Source organism: Xiphophorus couchianus, chromosome 8, assembly GCF_001444195.1.
Source record: "Xiphophorus couchianus chromosome 8, X_couchianus-1.0, whole genome shotgun sequence".
Classification (NCBI taxonomy): domain Eukaryota; kingdom Metazoa; phylum Chordata; class Actinopteri; order Cyprinodontiformes; family Poeciliidae; genus Xiphophorus; species Xiphophorus couchianus.
This window is the reverse complement of record NC_040235.1, coordinates 25,921,834-25,941,186: the sequence shown is the minus strand read 5'-3', so window position 1 is coordinate 25,941,186 and position 19,353 is coordinate 25,921,834. Positions and strand designations below refer to the sequence as shown.

The 19,353-nt window shown below is 40.5% G+C and overlaps 1 protein-coding gene across 7 annotated transcripts; it reads left to right on the top strand.

Moving 5' to 3' along the window:
• Positions 1–9,598: 9,598 nt before the first annotated feature.
• LOC114149740 (uncharacterized) lies at positions 9,599–16,358 on the top strand. 7 transcript variants are annotated; one of them, XR_003596580.1, is made up of 11 exons: positions 9,600–9,984; positions 10,486–10,639; positions 11,920–13,383; positions 13,519–13,658; positions 13,802–14,006; positions 14,109–14,506; positions 14,617–14,758; positions 15,021–15,669; positions 15,761–15,915; positions 16,059–16,140; positions 16,240–16,354. XR_003596580.1 is itself a non-coding variant. In XM_028025788.1 (10 exons), exons 1-10 carry the CDS (start codon positions 9,958–9,960, stop codon positions 15,765–15,767), a joined length of 3,084 nt encoding a protein of 1,027 aa, XP_027881589.1. In that variant the 5' UTR covers positions 9,599–9,957; the 3' UTR covers positions 15,768–16,254. The 7 variants fall into 7 exon arrangements, 3 of the variants coding, with proteins under 3 accessions (XP_027881589.1, XP_027881588.1, XP_027881590.1); XM_028025788.1 differs by having other exon boundaries at positions 9,599–9,984; positions 14,109–14,213; positions 14,316–14,506; positions 15,761–16,254; XR_003596581.1 differs by lacking the exon at positions 16,059–16,140 and having other exon boundaries at positions 16,303–16,358.
• Positions 16,359–19,353: the final 2,995 nt, after the last annotated feature.

The following is a 19,353-nucleotide window of genomic DNA, read 5'->3' as shown; positions in this document are numbered from 1 at the left end:
TTGTTAACAAGTGGCCTGCAGGCTACCGGTGTCGTGGTACATGTTCAGCCTCATAGATTCATTACGCCCTACCCGTTAATTTTCATCCGGAGCCAGGGCCGTTCTTCGCTAATAAGCAGCTGTCCCATTTTCTCATATGTCAAGCTCATATCCCATCCAGCGCTTTTACGTTTCATCTCTCATCCGAAAATCGTCTGAAATCTGCATACCATTATTTCTCAGATTATTCTGCCACTTCCTGGTTTACGCAACCTGTTCTCTAGCTTACTCAAGTTCCAGGCTCGGACGCGTTCGTTCCGTCTCGCTTCTGAACTAATCATCATAAAGCACCTTCCGGTTTCCCTTACGGATTCGTTAACACGGCCATCAGCACTTACAAGCCGCTCTGAAGCCATGGCTTTATATAAAGGAACCAAACCCCCTCATCATCGCCTGGGTCCAAGTCAAGTAGTTGCACGGCACTTTTCAACTAGCCAGCCAAATCAATCAATCAAATACTTATTGTATAGCATGTCATAAATGGATTAACATAACTGCGCTTTAAGAGCTCAGGAAACCGTCCGATTCACGTTTACCTTGATTGGTTTGGTTCCTTGTACTCTCAAGCTGCATCAGCCGTTGTCGTAAGAGCTCACGTTCAGCGTTACGAAGTAATCGTTAGAGGCCGTTCAGAGCTGTTTGTTCAAGAGACCGGGAGCGGGTCAACGAATAAAAGTAAGTTTTCTCCGCATTCAAGCAGGATTCGTATATCCGTGCAGCTGAAATACAGATATGACAATCTAAAGAGTTATCATCATGATAACGTCGTTGCGGTTTATTTGTCGTCTCTTGCTGCCATCTGCTGGTACAAAAAAAAATAAATTACTTCATAGCGAGTGAAAATAATAGCTTTCATTTGTCTCTTCTTCTGTATTTCTCGTAGACCACTCTCAGCTCTATTTAATAAATTTCGAACCAGAAATCTCTCCTCTCATCCCTTACCGGATGCTCGTGGCGGCTGTAGTATTTAAAGATCTAACTCAACAAAGCTGTTTTTGGCAGCAAGGTATTTTCAGCGCAAGTGCTTTTATATCATAACAGCTCAAGAACCAAGGTCATGCATAGGGAAGCAACAAACAAAACATGATATCAAGTCAAGTTCCATCATTAACTTTGTGATTGAGCATGTTTCTAATACATTCTAAACAGGTGGGTTTTAGTCGAGATTTATCAAAGTCGCGTTTCAGCTGTTTTAAGGTCTCCTGGGAGATGATCCAATTCATGGGGTTTAGATGCTGAATTCTGCTTCTCTTTCTGGTCTGGTCCCGGGGTCGTAGAGCAGGCTCAAACGGAAAGACCTCATGAGCTTGGGAGGTTGATGCTTTACAGCAGATCTTCATTGTTTCGTGGTACCAAGTCGTTCAGCGATTTGCAAACTAACAACAGTATTTCAAAATCCATTCTTTGAGCAACAGGGAGCCAGTGTCGGGGATCTTAAAACTGGCGTTTTGTGCTCCATCTTCCTGGTTTTAGTGAGAACGTGATCAGTAGCATTTTTGATCAGCTGCAGCGTGCGATTGATTTGTTGGAAAGACCCGCGAAGTCGCGTTGCAGTAACCAATGCAACTGAAGATAAACACACGGATGATGTTCTAGATCTGGCGAGTCATTGTTCTTTAATCCAATAAGTGCGAAAGTTTTACATAATTTATATATAGGTATATATATAAAAATCCCCAGTTCATCTTCAGCATTCTTTTCATGTAATAAGTATCTCTCCTCCATGTTCGCAGCTTCCCTCAGTGCCAGACGAGCACTGCACGATCCACTGGTGGTGGTTGGTCAACCTCAGGCAAAAGTGCACACTCTTATGCAGCAAACGTGATGCATGTCCTTCCCCTCATCGTCCTTCACACCTTTATTTTCAGGTTCATTCTAGAATGATCTTGTCTTTCGCCCGTTTCCTCTAACATCCCATCTCCAGTAGCAGGAAGTTATTTTCTCACTCTAGTCTATTCATTCTCCCATCCTCTTTTTGCTATCTCAATATCTCCCAGCTAGCTTCCTTCCACCAGCTAACATATCTTTCCATAGCATCCACTCTACCTCTGTTCACCTTCATCTACCAGCTTCTCATCTCTCACCTCTATCTCTGCAATTATCTTCTAATTACTCCTCGAGACACAGCCTGTAAGCCCCTAGTTAGCCTAGCTCCTCCTGCCTCTAATTCTGAGCTTCGGCCCTGGCCTCAGCTCCTTTTTGGGGCATTTCATTCTCTATCAGTAATGTCACTCCATAGTATCATTATATCACCTCTGCTGGCCTTCACCTATCAGCATTCCACCTTCCCTTGCCCTGCTGTGACCCCCGCAGGCCTTTTTCTACCAGCAGCCCATGCCCCGCTGTGTCCCCGCTCACCCATAGCAATCACTCTTCTCCCAGTGTCACATCTCCCTATGCCTCGAACCATTCCCAGCCATCCTTCAGCCATCTGCCTCTCTCCTTCAATGCCCCGCTGGGTTTCCAGCTTGCTTCTTTTTCTAACCAGCTGCCCCTCATCCCTTGTCCTGTTCCTTCCCCTGCTGGTCCCTTCCATGTCATCGTTACCTCCTAAGCCCTGCCACTACCAGCTGGCTTCTTTTTCTAGCCAGCTGCCCCGTATCCTATTTCCCGCCCCATCTCCTCTATTCAACGCGTCCCTTTATCTTATGCCCTGCTCCCTCCATCCTATACCCTACATTAGTTAATGCTGGCGTTTTTCAACCAGCATCCCCTCATCTTATGCCCTGCTCCCTCCATCCTACACCCTGCATTAGTTAGTGCTGGCGTTTTTCAAACCAGCATCCCCTCTTCTAAGCCCTGCTTGTATCCCTTCATTCACGCCCTAAGCATTCCCCGCCGGCTTTTCTATCATCATGCCCTGCCGTGTCCTCAGCCGGCTATCGCCCGCCCACGTCCATTCCACTAGCCCCGCAGCATTTCCAGCCAGCTTATCCTCCAGCATCCCTATGCCCTGCGTTCTGCTACTCTATGCCCCGTTGTGTCCTCAGCCGGCCGTCACCTTCCAACATCCCTTCGTCCCTCGTCCTGCCGTATCCCCAGCCGGCTCTCACACCACGTCCCCATGCCCTGTGTTTTGTGTATTCTACCACCTCTTGCCCGGCAGCATTCCCAGCTGGTCTTCACTTTCCCGTCCTACTCTCCCTCTCCTTTAGCTGTCATGTCACTTCCTTTACGTTATTAACTTGGTAGCCAAAGTCAGCGCAACTTCTTTCCCCTTTTTACTTTCTGCCTTATATTCACGGCCTCGGCCTCTTTTTGGGGGATGACGTTCCTAACAGCATCGGGAATGCTCATCTGAAGCCTATCACTAACGCGGCGATAACCGTTATCCCCAGCCGGGGCCCGAGCGCCAAAGACTTTAAATTCTGTTTGTCAATAAACTCTTCTAATTCTCTTCTTATCTCCGTCTGAGTCTCTCCAGATTGAAATGAAGCCTAGGCGCAAATTCAAACTGGAAGACTCTTTTATCCCCACCGGGACCCGTTAATTGAAGCGACCAGCCCACAATCGTCGACCTATCAACGCTGGACCAAGCCACGTCACGTCCAATCATTGACCAAGTCCCAGCTGATAAGGACCTTCATTCATGGTGTCCTTCGCTCTCCAGCCGAGCTCAACCCACCACCACCCCTTCTCCTCCATTTGCCCGGTCCTGAGGCCCAGACCCTTCTTCAACCTCCACCACCAGTGTGGGCCCGGGGGGGATGACGTTCCTAACAGCATCGGGAATGCTCATCTGAAGCCTATCGCTAACACGGCGATAACCGTTATCCCCAGCCGGGGCCCGAGCGCCAAAGACTTTAAATTCTGTTTGTCAATAAACTCTTCTAATTGTCTTCTTATCTCCATCTGAGTCTCTCCAGATTGAATTAATATATGTATCTGAACTGAGTGATCTGGAGAAAAGGGCCTTAATCAGGGATGTGACCAACAACCCAATGGTCACTCTGCAGAGCTCCAAGGTTCCTCTTTGGGGAGAGGAGAATCTTCCAGAAGGACAAGCATCTCTGCAGCAATCCACCAATCAGGTCTTGGTGGTACAGCGGCCCAAGAAAAGCCACTGCTCATCCTGGCGGATCGCATGCAACTTTAAGGTGCATACCGCCACCTACTGTACACGAGTGTGTAGCAACATTCTTTTACATCTATCAAATTCTATTTTTAAATTTTCTATTCTGAAGATAAATAAATAATGCTTTCCTTAATCTGTAAATAAATTGACCTGTCCTTCCAACTATTCTTCTCAATTTCCCCCTTTCAGCTTCACATGTTTTACAGTTCATCAATACGTGTTCATGTTCTTTCTCTGCACATCATTCACATTTATCATTATTTTTTCTCCCTATTAAATATAAAATGTCATTTAAATAGGTATGACCTACTCTTAATCTGATCATTATTATTTCTTCCCTTCTGTTTCTCTCATTAACATTTCTAATTAATACTGACTTTTGTACTTCATATAATCTCTTTCCTTTCTTATTTTCATTCCAACTTTTTTTTTTTTTTTTTGCCATTTTCCAATTTCTTTACTCTTCACAGTGAGAGCGAGAAGCATTTATACCTGAGGCAAGTTCACCACTTATACCAAGTAAAGGGGTGATCCAAAAAAAAAGAACAAACAACAAACACTACTTACACAAACCTAATAAACGGTACCAACACATATTTACATGCCTGCAAATCATTAGAACTAACTAAGATCAATCAAAGAATAAATGTAACTTAAAACTCCTCAGCATATTATTCCCCCCTAACTGAAAGTGACATGCTGCAGGAGCTTTTTACCAGCACCTGCAGCACTTATCTTCCTTTGCTGCTCCTGCCTGCTGAGGAGACACACCCAGAAAAAACTAGTACAGTTAGCCACTGTACTAGCCTAGCATAAAACTGCCACTTCCTGGACATACAATTATTACGTTTAAACAAGATACGTATCACGTCTAAGATAAGTATCACGCTATAACGTGATAGCACTCAAAATATTTTTTTTCCTGTGTGATAGCAATGAGCTTCCATACAAATCAAACCAAAATTAATACTGTTCCATCTGAGGACAGTCGGGAATAAAATCCCACTTATGTTTTCCAGTATTTGGCTCATTTGTCTACACTGGGCCACACACATATATACAAGCATGAACAGCAGCACACGCCTAATAGGATTAAAGATAAAAAAGTGTGTAACACCCCCAGCCCCAAATGAAGGATTGTGGCTTTACTGATGAACAGTGAGGTTTATTGGAAGTAAACCCTGAGTTTCACTGTAATAGCTGTATGCACAAACACACACACACACACAAAGGACAGTGTAACCTACAAAAACACAACCAGAATGTTTCAACTAAAAATAATGTTCACCTCTAAAAATATCAACTCTAATTCAAAACTATGCCCTAGTGTTTATATACAACAAATTCACAATTTCAATTGATTACAAAATTAGAACCATCCTTATTTACAAAACAAACATACCTTGTGCCTCTATCAAGGGGTTCGCTAATAACTAGACACATTTTAACACGCTGTTGTAACTTGTTTTCTGTTCCTTTCTGTTGTTAAGCTGCCATTCTACAACATATATAGAGCAAAATAAAAATAAAATAACATCAAATCAAAACCTGAGTTCATCAAACACTTTTCCTCATCAAAAACGTCTTTAGATGAGGAAAACACTGTTGAGCAGATTTAATGGGAAACCAGGTGATTGTGTTTTGCACATTGTTAAGCCCATATCAATTACAGCCACATTGGCAGAAACTAGTCTAAATGGTTGGGAAAAGTTTCATTTGTCTTAATATGAACGAATTTATTTGGAAATGTTTTAATGGTTCGAAATATCTGCTTTACTAGAAGGTGGGAATCGCTTCAGAGCTTTTCCTGGTTACCATAGCAATAGCAACTAATACTAACACTTCTACCTAACTGATGATGTCATTAGGATCAAATGCTTTGTGTCATATGACATCAGCTCTGAAACCTCTTAAATAGTTTGTTACTTGTGTTCTAGTACCAGACGTGCGGAAAGTTTCAGTGGATTTATAGTGAATTTTACTCTTTGCATCGTGAGACAGAAACGGAAGATGGATTCTCGTCAATTACCCAAGAGGATTATTCCTTTACTGAGGACAATGAAGACCCAACAAAATGAAGAACTCAACCGACCTTTGCGACTTCGAGAACAGGAAGAATCTTTAGACACCTTTATTTCAAACTGGACTAAATACACAGAAGATGTAGACTCTGAAAGCAAAATGCCAGAAGGACTGCTGAGACAAAGAACTCCCTACGCGTCCACAGCTAAATACAACGAGGTTTCTGGAAATGACAAACAGTTTAACAAGCCTTCGTCACGTAAAATGGAACAGGATTGTAAGAAGATTGTTTATAATAATCTAGAGGAAATACAGCGGAAAGAGACGGCCAATTACATTCTTTTGGAGAAAAAGCGTCGTACAGAGATGGCTAAGCAGCAGTTTATCCAGAAGTTACAAGAGGAACAAGAGAAGAAGAAGAAAGATGCAATGAAACAGTCTCTGATGGACACATGGGATGTTCAAATTAAATATAAAAAGCAGAAAGAGAAGGAAAAGGCTAAAATTGAAAGTCTCCAAATCGCTGCCATAATGGAAGCAGACAGGTTGTGTCAAATTGAGGAGATTGAGACGAGGAGACACAAGAAGGAGAAAGATAGACAATTCTTCAAACAGGACGAGACGGATCAATCTGAATCAGACTGCCCAAAACAATTGAGTGAAATGAGGCTTCCTGAAAAGTTGAATTGTCTAGAGGATTGTAAGAAGGTTGTTTTTGAAAATCTGGATTATATAAAGAAGAAAGAAGCTGCCAACTTCGTTCTTTTGGATGAAAAGCGTTGCAAAGAGCGGGCCAAGCAGCAGCTACGCCAGAAGTTTGAAGAGGACCAAGAGAGGGAAAAGAAAGCCAATTTGAAAAAGTCTCTGACCGACACATTGGATGCTCAAATTGAAATTAAAGAACAGAAGAAGAAGGACAGAGCTGAAATTGCAAGGCAACAAATGGCTGCCATAATGCAGTCAGATAGACTGCATCAAAATGAAGAAATGGAAATGAGGAGACAGAAGAAAGAGACAAGCCGGACATTTTTGAGACATAATGAGACTCAACTTAACAAAAAAGAGCAAAATAAATCTATTGATGACAGTTTAGATTATATATTGAAGAAAGAAGCTGCTTGTGATTCTCTTTTACAGGAAAAGTCTTGTAACAAGATGGCCAAGGACGAGTTTGTCAAAATGTCACATGAAGTACAGCAGCAGCAGAAAACTACAAAGCAACAACCTCTGGCTGATGAATTGGCTGCCAGACAGCAATACAAACAGTCAAAGAAGATTGAAACGGACAGGACTGAAAGGGAAGGAGTTCTTCCTGGATATCGAGCTGAGGAAATTGGAGCCAGGAGACAGAAGAAGGAGGTTCAGCAGAACCTGAAGACACAGAACAAAGTCAGTGAACAAGGAAGAGATGTTCATTATGAATCAGTCGTTCTAGATAATGATAGTGACTGTGACATTGATGATAAGGACAGAAGTCGTGAAATACGTAAAAAAATCGTGTACGACCAACTGTCCCTTATAAAGAAAAAAGAAGATATGAAAAGGACTTTTATGGAGGATAAGATATCGAAAGAAACGAAACATCGGGAAGCTGCAGAGCAAAAGCATAAAAAACTGGCGAAAGAGAAAAAAGCTGCAGCTACCAAATGTCTGACTGACTCATGGGATTACCAGATACGTCGTAAACAGCAGGAGAAGAAGGAACTGCGTGAGGCTGAGAGGAAAGACATGCTGTCCTTAATTGAGTTGGAGAGAGTGTGTGGAGGCGAAAGTATTAAAAGAATCCAAATTGAGAAACGCAAACAGCCTGTTTATGACGACGTTAAGGAGACTCTGCCAGCAGCAAGACCAGGGAGAAGTTGCTCCAAGTCCCGTGAGGGAAGAACGACGTTTTCTGACAAACATGTTGACGGAAAAACCAGCAAGGCTTGCAGACCTTCACTGGGTTGTCAGAAAGTTACCGATACCAAGCATGTCAGATTTCCCTCACTGAACTCCAAATCTGTGCACTTCTCTGAGAATTGCCAACAGAGTTCTAAAAATGTAAAACTCCCATCCATTTCATAGTCAAATGAAGAACTGTTTCTTAGCTGGACAAGGAATGAGATGGGATTCCCTGGAGGAGCTGAGGAGAGGGAAGTCTGGGCCTCCATACTTAGACTGCCGCCCCCACGACCCGACAAGCAGAAGATGATGGATGGATGGATGGATGGATGGATGGATGGATGGATGGATGGCTCTTCAAACCAGTCTTTCCTTTTCTCTTCTGCCTGTCTGTGAAAACAGCAGCTTTCACTTCTCGTTTACATAACATCTTTGTAAGATTGTCTGTTAGCTACGTCAGACACATGAGGCCTTAGCTTTGAAGGTAACACAAATCATTTTAACAAAAGGTTTTCTCTGGGTGCTCCAGTTTTCCAAAAAAAAATGAGAGAGAGAGAGAGAGAGAGACTAATCCTACTTCAAATATACGTTTTCTCTTGGTGCTCCAGTTTCTCTAAAAACACAAGTGACAGACAGACATTGTAATTTGCTCTCTTAGGAAAATCAACTAATCTTGTTTAAACACAAGTTTTCTCCGGGTGCTCCGGTTTCTCTACAAACACAAATGACAGACAGACAGACAGACAGACAGACAGACAGATATTGTCTCTACAAACATGATGCTACATAGGTTAGCTAGCTATAAATAGATAGGTCTATCAATAGGTAGGCAGGTAGAAACATAGATCTATCAGTAACACTTTATTTGACAGACTGTGCATAAGACTGACATGACATCATAAACATGACATAACATCTGTCATGAATATGAAGGAGTCTTTATGAATATTTATGACTGTTGTCATGAAGTGTCATTCGGTAAATAATTACATTTTAAGGCGAAGCTGCATTAAAAGTGCCAACTTTGTATTATTTTGAAAATAAAGTGACATTAATGCAAGATTGGCACTTTTAATGGACTTTCACTGCAACTTTTAGAGCAACTTTGCATTAAAAATGTCATAATAATGACATTAAAAGTCATTATCTTTTATTAGTATTCAATTGGAGTGATATATATATATATATATATATATATATATATGTAACCCTGTCCGTGTGAGACGACACCTCGCTGTTCCTTAGACTCTGCGTTGTGTTTTCTTTAAGAGTAGGTCATACCTATTTAAATGACATTTTATATTTAATAGGGAGAAAAAATAATGATAAATGTGAATGATGTGCAGAGAAAGAACATGAACACATATTGATGAACTGTAAAACATGTGAAGCTGAAAGGGGGAAATTGAGAAGAATAGTTGGAAGGACAGGTCAATTTATATACAGATTAAGGAAAGCATTATTTATTTATCTTCAGAATAGAAAATTTAAAAATAGAAATTGATAGATGTAAAGCAATGTTGCTACACACTCGTGTACAGTAGGTGGCGGTATGCACCTTAAAGTTGCATGCGATCCGCCATAATATAAAGAAGAAGAAGAACTGCGAAGCTGGGTGTCGGTTCAAATGTGACCTGCAGCTTCAAATGAATCTCGACCGCATTTTGTCGCCTTGCCTGCTTTCCTGGACGCAGAGCCACCGCCGGTCAGAGTGAGAGCGTGTCTCTTGGTAATGTAATGTTTAGGAAAACGATTTGCGTCGCTGCAAATAGAAAATTAGCTTGATAGCTTCCAGTTCAACGAGAAGGACCTCGCTGCAGCAAACAGAAAGGGGCGGGGCCAGTCCTATACCTTATTTGGAAATAATAAGGTATAGGATACCTTAAAGAAGCGGGGTTAAGAAGTCGACTGAAAGAAGTTTGAGAGGTTCTTCCACAATGCAAAACCCACAAAGGCAACAAAAGGTATTTGCATCTTCTTCAAACTTTTTTTCACATAGTGAATCAGTATACTATATATATTACGCTTTTCTAGATCAGGTTGAAAATATAATAAACAATAATCTAAGCTAGTGAAATTCGTAATTCACACAGGGGAAGGCTAATTTTAGCATGTAGCATAGCTAATTATTTCCCTGCAGGTCACCATTATAGTGGCTCTTTGGCAGAGTAGTCGTCTTACGATCGGAAGGTTGTAGGTTCGATTCCAGCTTCCTCCTGCCACATGTCGATGTGCCTCTGGGCAAGGCACTTAGCCCCAAATTGCCTACCGATCTGTGTATGGGTGTTATAAATGTGTGACTGGGTGAATGTGACTCTAGTGTAAAGTGCTTTGAGTGGTCAAAAATGACTGGAAAAGCGCTATAGAAGTTCAGTCCATTTAACATTAGATAAAAAGTAGATAACATGTATAATTGAGAAATGTATTTTATGCTCAAACTTTGTTTTCAAATTTTCATTATTCAGATCCACGTATCCGTTTGCAACATTCGGAACGGAGAGGAGATTCTTCCGTATTGCGTGAACGATAAATATCGCTGTCCCCTTTGCTCGTACAGTGCCGATGCATCGTACAAGGTACAGAACCATATAGCAACAACTGCTATGGTTCAACATAACGGTATGTAAAACTACACTTGAAAAATATTTAAAAAAAATTTTTTTTACATACTTACCAGTGCAAACTACACAAGTAAGAGTAACAAAGTATTTGGTGAAATGGCTATTATTAAGTACACTAGGAGTACTAGGTTTTTGATTTCTCCCCAAACTTACTGATACAGGGCCAAAAGACCCTGAGTCCAAACTGACGACTCTGATGGCTCAAATTAGCATCCATTCTTCTATTCTTCTATTGTACATGTGGTCGTTGACCGTCAGGCCAGAAGGTAGGAGTGTGAATAGTCCATGTTGGGGGTGGGTATCTATGATACCAACAGGAGATCAGATCTCCTGTAGGTAATGCTCTTCAGTCTAGTTTTGAAGCATACATGAAGTGTTTTTGGAGAGATGTGACCTTTTGCAGCTGATGTTGTGCTGCATTATCCAGTCTAAGTCGAAGTCTAAGTCTAAGGAACAATTGTGCAACTGTGAGATGCGTTGAGGCCATTACCAGGGTACTTAAGGGTACTTACAATCCTTCAGGCCATTTGGACTATCTCTAGACTGCATAGGAGTGTTGTCTACATGGACTAACTCCAGCACTTCTAGTTTTTTCTACTTTTTTTTTCTTTTTACTGATCGTAATGTGCAATGTAATATTCATAAAAAAATGAAGTTATGTGCACTGTTAGGTATTTTAAAACCAAAAATGAAAAATATTAATACAAGACAACAAATTAAAGTTAGAAGAAACCTAACATAAACAACATTTATCCGTGTATCATGTTTTTTTTGGTTTTTTTTAATGGTTATTCATTCAGTTAAGATACTCGCATTAGGTTGCGTATCAACAAAATTTACTCAAGAGCATAACATATGGAAAAATAGTCCTAATTTTATTTTATTTTTGTCAAAAGTTACAGAGTAATTGAGTAAATCTAATTGCCCTTGGCTGTTTGAGCAATATCACTTTTACAATTTCAATTTTTGTATTTTTTTTTTTGAGTATATATTTGTTATCTGGAAGCCATTGCGACTTCTAAAATTAACTGTTAAATCTTACAAAACAGTAACAATAATGTTAAAGAATCTACAGTGATTGATTTCAAACATGCCTTTTTTTCTACCAATCATTTGCTTATTTCCTGATGTGTAATAACCTTTTTCTTTTATGTTAGTAGCTATTAAACTGTGTCCTTGCTCTATTTTAAGTGGGAATGAACGACGTCTTGTTTAAGAATATCTGCAATGTATATAGATGTTGTTTTTAATTTTATTCATTTCTTTTTGTTACTGCAGAATTCCATATATTCAGATGTGGCCTACCCTGTAGAGACACATCTCACTTTCATTGCCCGTACTGTTTTTCGACCATTGACAGAAGGGACAGGTTTGTTAATCACTTGGTTAAGCACGCAGCGACTTTCAATATCGTGTCCAGCTGTGCATCAGCCCAGACACTTGTCCATCCAACAGCTACCAACCTGCAGGCAACACAGACACTTGTCCATCCAACAACTACCAACCTGCAGGCAACACAGACACTTGTCCATCCAACAACTACCAACCTGCAGGCAACACAGACACTTGTCCATCCAACAACTACCAACCTGCAGGCAACACAGACACTTGTCCATCCAACAACTACCAACCTGCAGGCAACACAGACACTTGTCCATCCAACAACTACCAACCTGCAGGCAACACAGACACTTGTCCATCCAGCAGCTACCAACCTGCAGGCAACACAGGAACCTGTCCGCTCAGAAGATATGATTACATGTGAAATGTGCAATCTGCGCCTGAGAAAAAAGAATCTTCGTATTCATTTGAAAAGAAAACACCAGGAAAATGTGGAGCTGATTTCACAAGATCATCATTTAAGGAGTCAGTGTGTGGATGCCGAAAAAGGTGTTTTTGCTGTTGAGAAATCCTTTTATGGTCCATCAAAACCTTTACATGTAATAAAAAACACCTGGTCACAGTTTCACAGATCAGAATGTGAGCTCGACAGGTGTAATGCGAATGCACAGTTTGCCAAGCGAAGTGGGATTTTGCCTTTTGAATGTGAACACATTCAGTCATTACGCTTTTGTTCACTCACCACAGACTCAGAAGGACCTCTGTCTGAAACTACCCTCAACATCCTGGTTGACAACTTATGGTTCAGTCTTCAAAGAAAAGAAGAACTTTTAAACAATCAGCAGGAGGCGCTATCAAATAATACGCCGTTTTCAGTTCTTCTTTTTGGCAGTGGGACAGACACAACTTTTCACGTGTCTGTCTTTGAACCTAAAATGGTGTTTTTCAGCAGACTTGGACGGGTCATTGTCACTTATGACAAAGGAAAAAACACCTGGCATTGTGCATGTACAGAGGGCAAAAGGTCCTGTACGCACAAGGCTACAGCAATGTGGCATCTCTTTGAAAAAATGCCAGACATGTTCAGAGAGGCAGTGAATTCAGAGGAGGATGTTATGTGTGGGACAACAGTATCAGAATGTCAGGAGGATAGTGGTTCCATCACCGATGAAGCAGCAGAGAGGATAATCAAGTACTTGATTTATCAGAAGAAAATACCTGCCGATCTTCCCGACAGCCTTATCACCAGCAGTAGAGACGCCAAGGCTCTCAGTGGGTTCCCCAAACATCTGATCCCATCAGAGACCGAATGCACAGAATGTGGACAACACGCCAGTCTTGGTGACCCTCAGTTGGTATCTTCCATTGCTAAAATATTGACTATGACAGGAGTAGTTAAAGGTTTGTAATTTACTCTACTCCGCTCTGATTACAAGTGTGCTGATTTATTTTTATTTCCATAAGACTAATATTCCTATTTTTATTCCATCATGTCAACGTAAGATCTTAATGGTAACCTTTTTAATATCCTTGTAGGTATATCAACATACAGGAAGACTTGCCCCACCTGTTCCATGGTTTACCGATATCAAGACTGGGAAGATGGTGTCCACAACTTCAACGATCACTTGCTGCTGTCCATACATCTGTGTCTGGTACTCAGGAATGCATTGCAGGTTAGTTGTAGTTTTTAATTATTTGTGTAGAATGTGAATATTATTTTTAACACATTACAACAAATGGTAAAAGACACATTTGTGAACTTTTCATCTAAATGCATTACTGTGACTTTGCAAATGTGCCCTAATTCTTTCCGTAGACTCACACCGCTGTAAGTCGCATAATCGAAATGATCGAATACACAGAAGGAGAGAACTTTCCTAACAAGGATCGGATCCTGCAGGCATATCTGTCGTTTGAAGGTCTAAGTGACCATGACTACCAATACTCATGCATTTCGTGTGGGTATCATCCTGCAGTTGTTGTCATGGAACGCCATAAGAAAGGTGTTTTCAGCATGCCAGGTAGGTCTTTAGGTTTGAAACCTGCAAGGATGAAAATCCTTTCATTTGAAATGAACATTTGAAAAAAGATGGAATCCTGTGTTTTTTGTTTTATTTTTAAAGTTAGTGAAATACCAAACCCACCTCAACACTATAATGGCAAAGTGAATGCACGCTCTTTTTGGGAAGCGGTTACTATGGAAGTGATTAGCCGTGGACTTTATCCGTGTAAGTCTGGTGTCTATTCAACAGAGAAGTTGGAAACATTTTGTGCACCAAGTTATTCATGCATTAATGTGCCTCAAAAAATGTCTCCATTGCATTTCTCAGCTGGCCGCAAGAATCCTTTTGTTGTAAAAGCTACTTATCACAACTGGTCCCCCTGGATTGGACCACAGACGAGACGATCTGACATTTTGATGAACACAGAGAGTGAAAAAGTCCACTTGCCTGATTCCAACAGTGATGTAGACCAGTTTCTCACAGAAGAGCGGTTTGCAGATGAGGTTCTCAATCTCAAGGTAGTCTCTTATTTATTTATTTTTTATTTTTTTTAATTTTCTGATTGTGTTGGTGTTTCAGGAGGGTTAAAAAATATTACAAATAACTCCCATTTTGTGTTGTTTTAAAGCTACCTGAGGTCAGGAGACTCTGCAGTCAATGTGGAATTGACAGCAGAGGTTCTAAGATGGATCTTGTGCTCCGTCTGCGGGACAGAATGGCTTCTAGAGCCACACATAACAAGGATTTTGATAAAGTGTGCGGTGCCTCTGGTAAGTGTGTGACAGCAACTTCTAACAGAAAATGTTCAATTTGTTGCCATTTTACCCCTACCAAAGTACTGTAACTGTATGAGCTGATAAAAATTTAAATGACAAAAAAAAACAGCCATGCCTTGTTTATCTGCTATTTTGAACATAGAACACATTGTCATAGTAATGTCAATGCTTTTGTTGAGCTTAATTTAGTACACAACAACAAGGAGCCAGATAAGTTAATATGCTGTACAAGTAAGGATATGATTTGTTGTTTCAGGTGGGTGGGCTGTAATCACTTGTCCCTGTGGCGTTATTTATTCTGTAAAGTTTAACCTGAGAGCGGAGAGCCCTAGAGACTTTGCAGACCTTCTTTTGTCCTGGAAGTTTTTTCCAAATATTACGGTGTACGACAACCCCAGGGGATTAGTAAGTCATCTAAAGAAGAGGTGCCCTGAGGATACACCATTTACCATCCACGAAGGTAGATTGGTTGAGCCCACACCTGAAAACATAAGACAAGCTACTGAGAAAAACCTCGCTGTGAACCTGCCCTGGTTGAAGCACCGGAAAGAACCTGGAGACAAGGGAGGACATCCTGTTACTGGCTCATTAGAGCGTTATTGTCTCAGTGATGTTTCCCGCCGAGGCAATAGCAAGGACGACGAGGACGTCTTGCAGCGGATTGAGATGGTTCCGGAACTTGCAGGAAGATTAAACAGTCAGTGTGCAGAGCAACTATTTGCAGGCATGAGGAAGAACAACTACTTCCTCAACACGCTCACCCCATCCACGCACGTCTTTCTGCAAAGAAACATCCTCCACCATTTCAATCTTCGGAAAAACACAGAAGCCAAACAAGGAATTCTAAAAGTTGCTGGGCCACACGCAACATTGGTCCTAAACCAAAATGGATGCATTTCTAATGGGTAATACTCAACGTCAGTGTTATTGTTGTGGTGGTCTCTGAAATTAAAGCACAGCATGTATATTAATGTAGGATTGTTTCTGTTGATAAAGGCTGTGAGAAAAACCAGCAACATGCTTGCAGCTTGGAAGCCAGCGTTGTTCGAACTCACCAATGTCCTCTTGCTGACTCTTTGACAAGCTTAAAACCAACTGAAGCAAATAAATCCACCTGGAGTCAACAGCCTAATACCACAGAAACGACTTTGGTAAATGTTTATATCGACTTTGCTTTGTGTTTGTCTTTCTAATATTTCTTTCTGGGGTTTTTTGTAAGAATTGTCGGTACTTGCAGTTATGACATCGTCATGTGTTTCAATATTTGTTTATAACAAATCACACTGCACAACAGTGTTCCCAATAGTTTTCTACTGGAGAAAATCAGTCATGAAGTAAAAAGTGAAATTTCCACAAACCAACAGTATAAACACATTGTAAGTTGTGCATATCAGTACACATACTTGAGGGATGCATAATATTGTAAAAAATCAAGTTAATACAAATGTATTTATCTTCAGTTTTTCTTTCCAAAGCTTGCTCAAGTATTAGACCAAACCAGAGATGCAGGTGAATATGTTGCTTGTGTTGATGGGCAGGTCCTCACTAGAAGAGATGTGTTCACTCTTGGGTTGTTAACATCAATGGGCAGGTGAGTTTAAATATATTTCAAGTCATATGAGTTAATGTTGTAGGGTTTTTTTAATGTTGTGAAAATACGATTTACCCTAATCCTAACCCTTTTTCAGATGCCTTTGAATGTACTTGAAGCTGTTCTCCAGGAGGTGGCGCTAGCACAGGGAGACTCTGCTTACCTCACCTTGGAATTGACCTGCAAGTGCTTTGAAGACATTGTGTCTGACCCAGTTTTCAGGAAGAAGACTCACTTTGCTTGGCTGGATGGTAAGGACCTTTGACTTTTTTTTTCACCTAAAACATGCGAAATTAGATTTTAACTACATGAAATCGGTTTTTCATTAACAGGTGAGATCAAGTGGGGTAAATTTTCAGAGTCATTCAAGGCAGAAAACCGGATTCCTTTTTGCGGTTGTAACGTTTTCTTCCTGCAATATAAAAACTGTGTGGGCTTCACTGGCAATGGAAGACGAGGAGAGTACCTTCGTTACTACTGTGATGACAGACCTGGACACTGCACTGACTGTCAATACTGAATGCAAGGAGAATATTAGTTGTTTTTCACAGTCTTTCACACATTTCAGTTGCCACACGTTGCTGTTCGTCTTTCTTTTTTTTTTGTGACATGCCACTTTAAATAATTTCTGCTGAGGCACATTTGCCTTTTGACTTGTACAGTCATCCTTTTTCATAATATGTTCTTTCAATATTATGTACGGTTTTGAATGTTCCTTTTGTTGCAGCTCAGCTGATTTACATTATTTAGTTTTCATAGAAATGGTGTCGTTTCCAGACAAAGTTACATTGTGGCTGTAACATGTTGAAGAGAGAGTAGAACCAATAAAGTACCGCACCACATTATAAGGCGCACCTTCAATGAATGGCCTATTTTAAAACTTTTTTCACATATAAGGCGCACCGCATTATAAGGTGCATAGAATAGATGCTACAGTAGAGGCTGGGGTTACGTTATGCATCCATTAGATGGAGCTGCGCTAAAGGGAATGTCAGATAGGTCAGTCAAACTTTATTAATAGATTACAAACCAGCGTTCTGAAAACTCCGTTCATTCCCAAAATGAATAAACAGCTGTTGCTTCCTCCACTTCCGCTATAACCATTGATTGTTCATGTTAAATTCTCTCACTGCTGCTCTATTCCCGTGTTCTACTGCATCACTGATTGCCTTGAGCTTAAACTCTGCGTCGTAAGCGTGTCTCTTAATAGGAGCCAGTTTGGGGTCTTTACACAAAACCCAGAGTGCACCGCGCGCTTCTTCTTCTATGGGGGGAAATGAAGTCGGCGGCTGCTTACCGTAGTTGCGAGACCTGTTGTGGCTCAATATTGGTCCTGAGACCCAGCAATACATTTTTGTCCTCTGTGGAGGACATAGGTTTTTTTGTTCATAACTCTGAAACCATACATGCCACTGTGTTAAATCCTGTTGGTCCTTAGAGAGGACATCCTGGGCCTCGAAATGTGTTCATATTTGCCACAAGAGAGTCCTGATGTCCTCTCCAAAGGACATACTCTAAAAAATAAATAAAAACATGTTTTGAAACTTTTTCAATTGTAGTGATGGTTTTTCACTCCAAAGAGTCATGTAGTGTAAAAAAAAAAAAAATTCAAAAACTTTTTTTTCTCTGGGTCTCAGGATATATAATATATAAGGCGCACTGTCGGCTTTTGAGAAAATTGAAGGTTTTTAGGTGCGCCTTATAGTGCGGAAAATACGGTAGTTGTAAATATATTTTAACAGCGTTTAACAATTGGATAACCTTGTTTTAAAAAATTTGAAATAAAAGCAAAGTTAATAACTTGCAGTATTTTCTATGTGTAAATACAATGTTTCCTATAGTTTTTGAACAATGACTGGAATCAATACAAATTTTCTTTACAAACCTGACATACAGCTAAGTTTATGTTTTAACAGTCAGATTCAACTGTTTTTTTTTTGTTTTTTAATAAAGCGAGGCCATACAGAAACATATTGTTAGGTTACAAAGTCATAATACAAACATAAAATGAAAGGTATGCTGAGCGAAGGTGGAGACTGGGTGAAGGTGATGGAAGCTCAGGTGAGGAGCAGTTGCACACATCAAGCCAGACTTTATGAAGGGTGGAGGAGATGAGACCGCCGCTGTTAGGGAGGCGCGTGATCAGGTGATTGGCTGAGCAGGTGAGATAAAGACAGTTATAGTTAGAATTTACACATTGGTTTAATTTATGTATCCAGTGACATTATTCAAAAAGGTTTTCATGTAGGAAAAAGAAAAAAAGCTTATCCACAGCAGATCATTCTCTCTGGCAGTTACCAGCTCAGTGTCTACTGCCGGGGTCCGAGCGCCGAAGATTATTTCTTGTCAAATAAACTTTCTAAAACCTCCTTTCTCTGTGTGAGTCCAGGTTGAAGCTACATTTAAAGTTTTAAATTTATCACTTTGGGTTTTGCGACAACTGGATATTTAAGGTCTATGAATCGATTGCAATTGGTAGAATTGATATGGAATTTCTAAATGGAATAGTGGGTTAGACACCAATCACCACCAGCACTGGGACCAGTAAACTGATCAGTCAGTTTACTGGTTAAACTGGAGTCCTTATAGGAAAAGTTTCCAATGAGACATTATGGTAAACGATAATAGCTGAGCCAGGTCACCTGCAACCAAATATTTTCTAGTTTTTGGAATGTCACTTGTTAGAAGTTCAAAAGTCCTTTGGTTTGTTTGTAAATTATATTCACAATGTGAATAATAATAAAAATGTTTGGCAAATAAACAGAACAACAGTGCACTGTGAAAGGACGTACTAAGTTGGCCAAAATTATTGACAAAATGTTTTATCGACCAAACCCTCTTTTCCACCTAGTCCTTATTAAACAAGGCAAAGGCTGTTATATTTTAGATATTAACTTATTTATTTTAAGAGTACTAGTCACAACATCAAAATCTGTTAGTTGAACTTCAGCACCAGCAAGTATTTGTTTATATCTGTTTTTTGCGACAACTTGATATT

Bases quoted from the DNA above. Each gene is read 5' to 3' on its own strand.
- LOC114149740 (XM_028025787.1), top strand. From the start codon at position 9,958: ATGCAAAACCCACAAAGGCAACAAAAG. The intron at 14,507-14,616 runs GTAGTCTCTTAT...GTTGTTTTAAAG, and splicing joins ATGAGGTTCTCAATCTCAAG to CTACCTGAGGTCAGGAGACT. The intron at 14,759-15,020 runs GTAAGTGTGTGA...TTGTTGTTTCAG, and splicing joins TAAAGTGTGCGGTGCCTCTG to GTGGGTGGGCTGTAATCACT.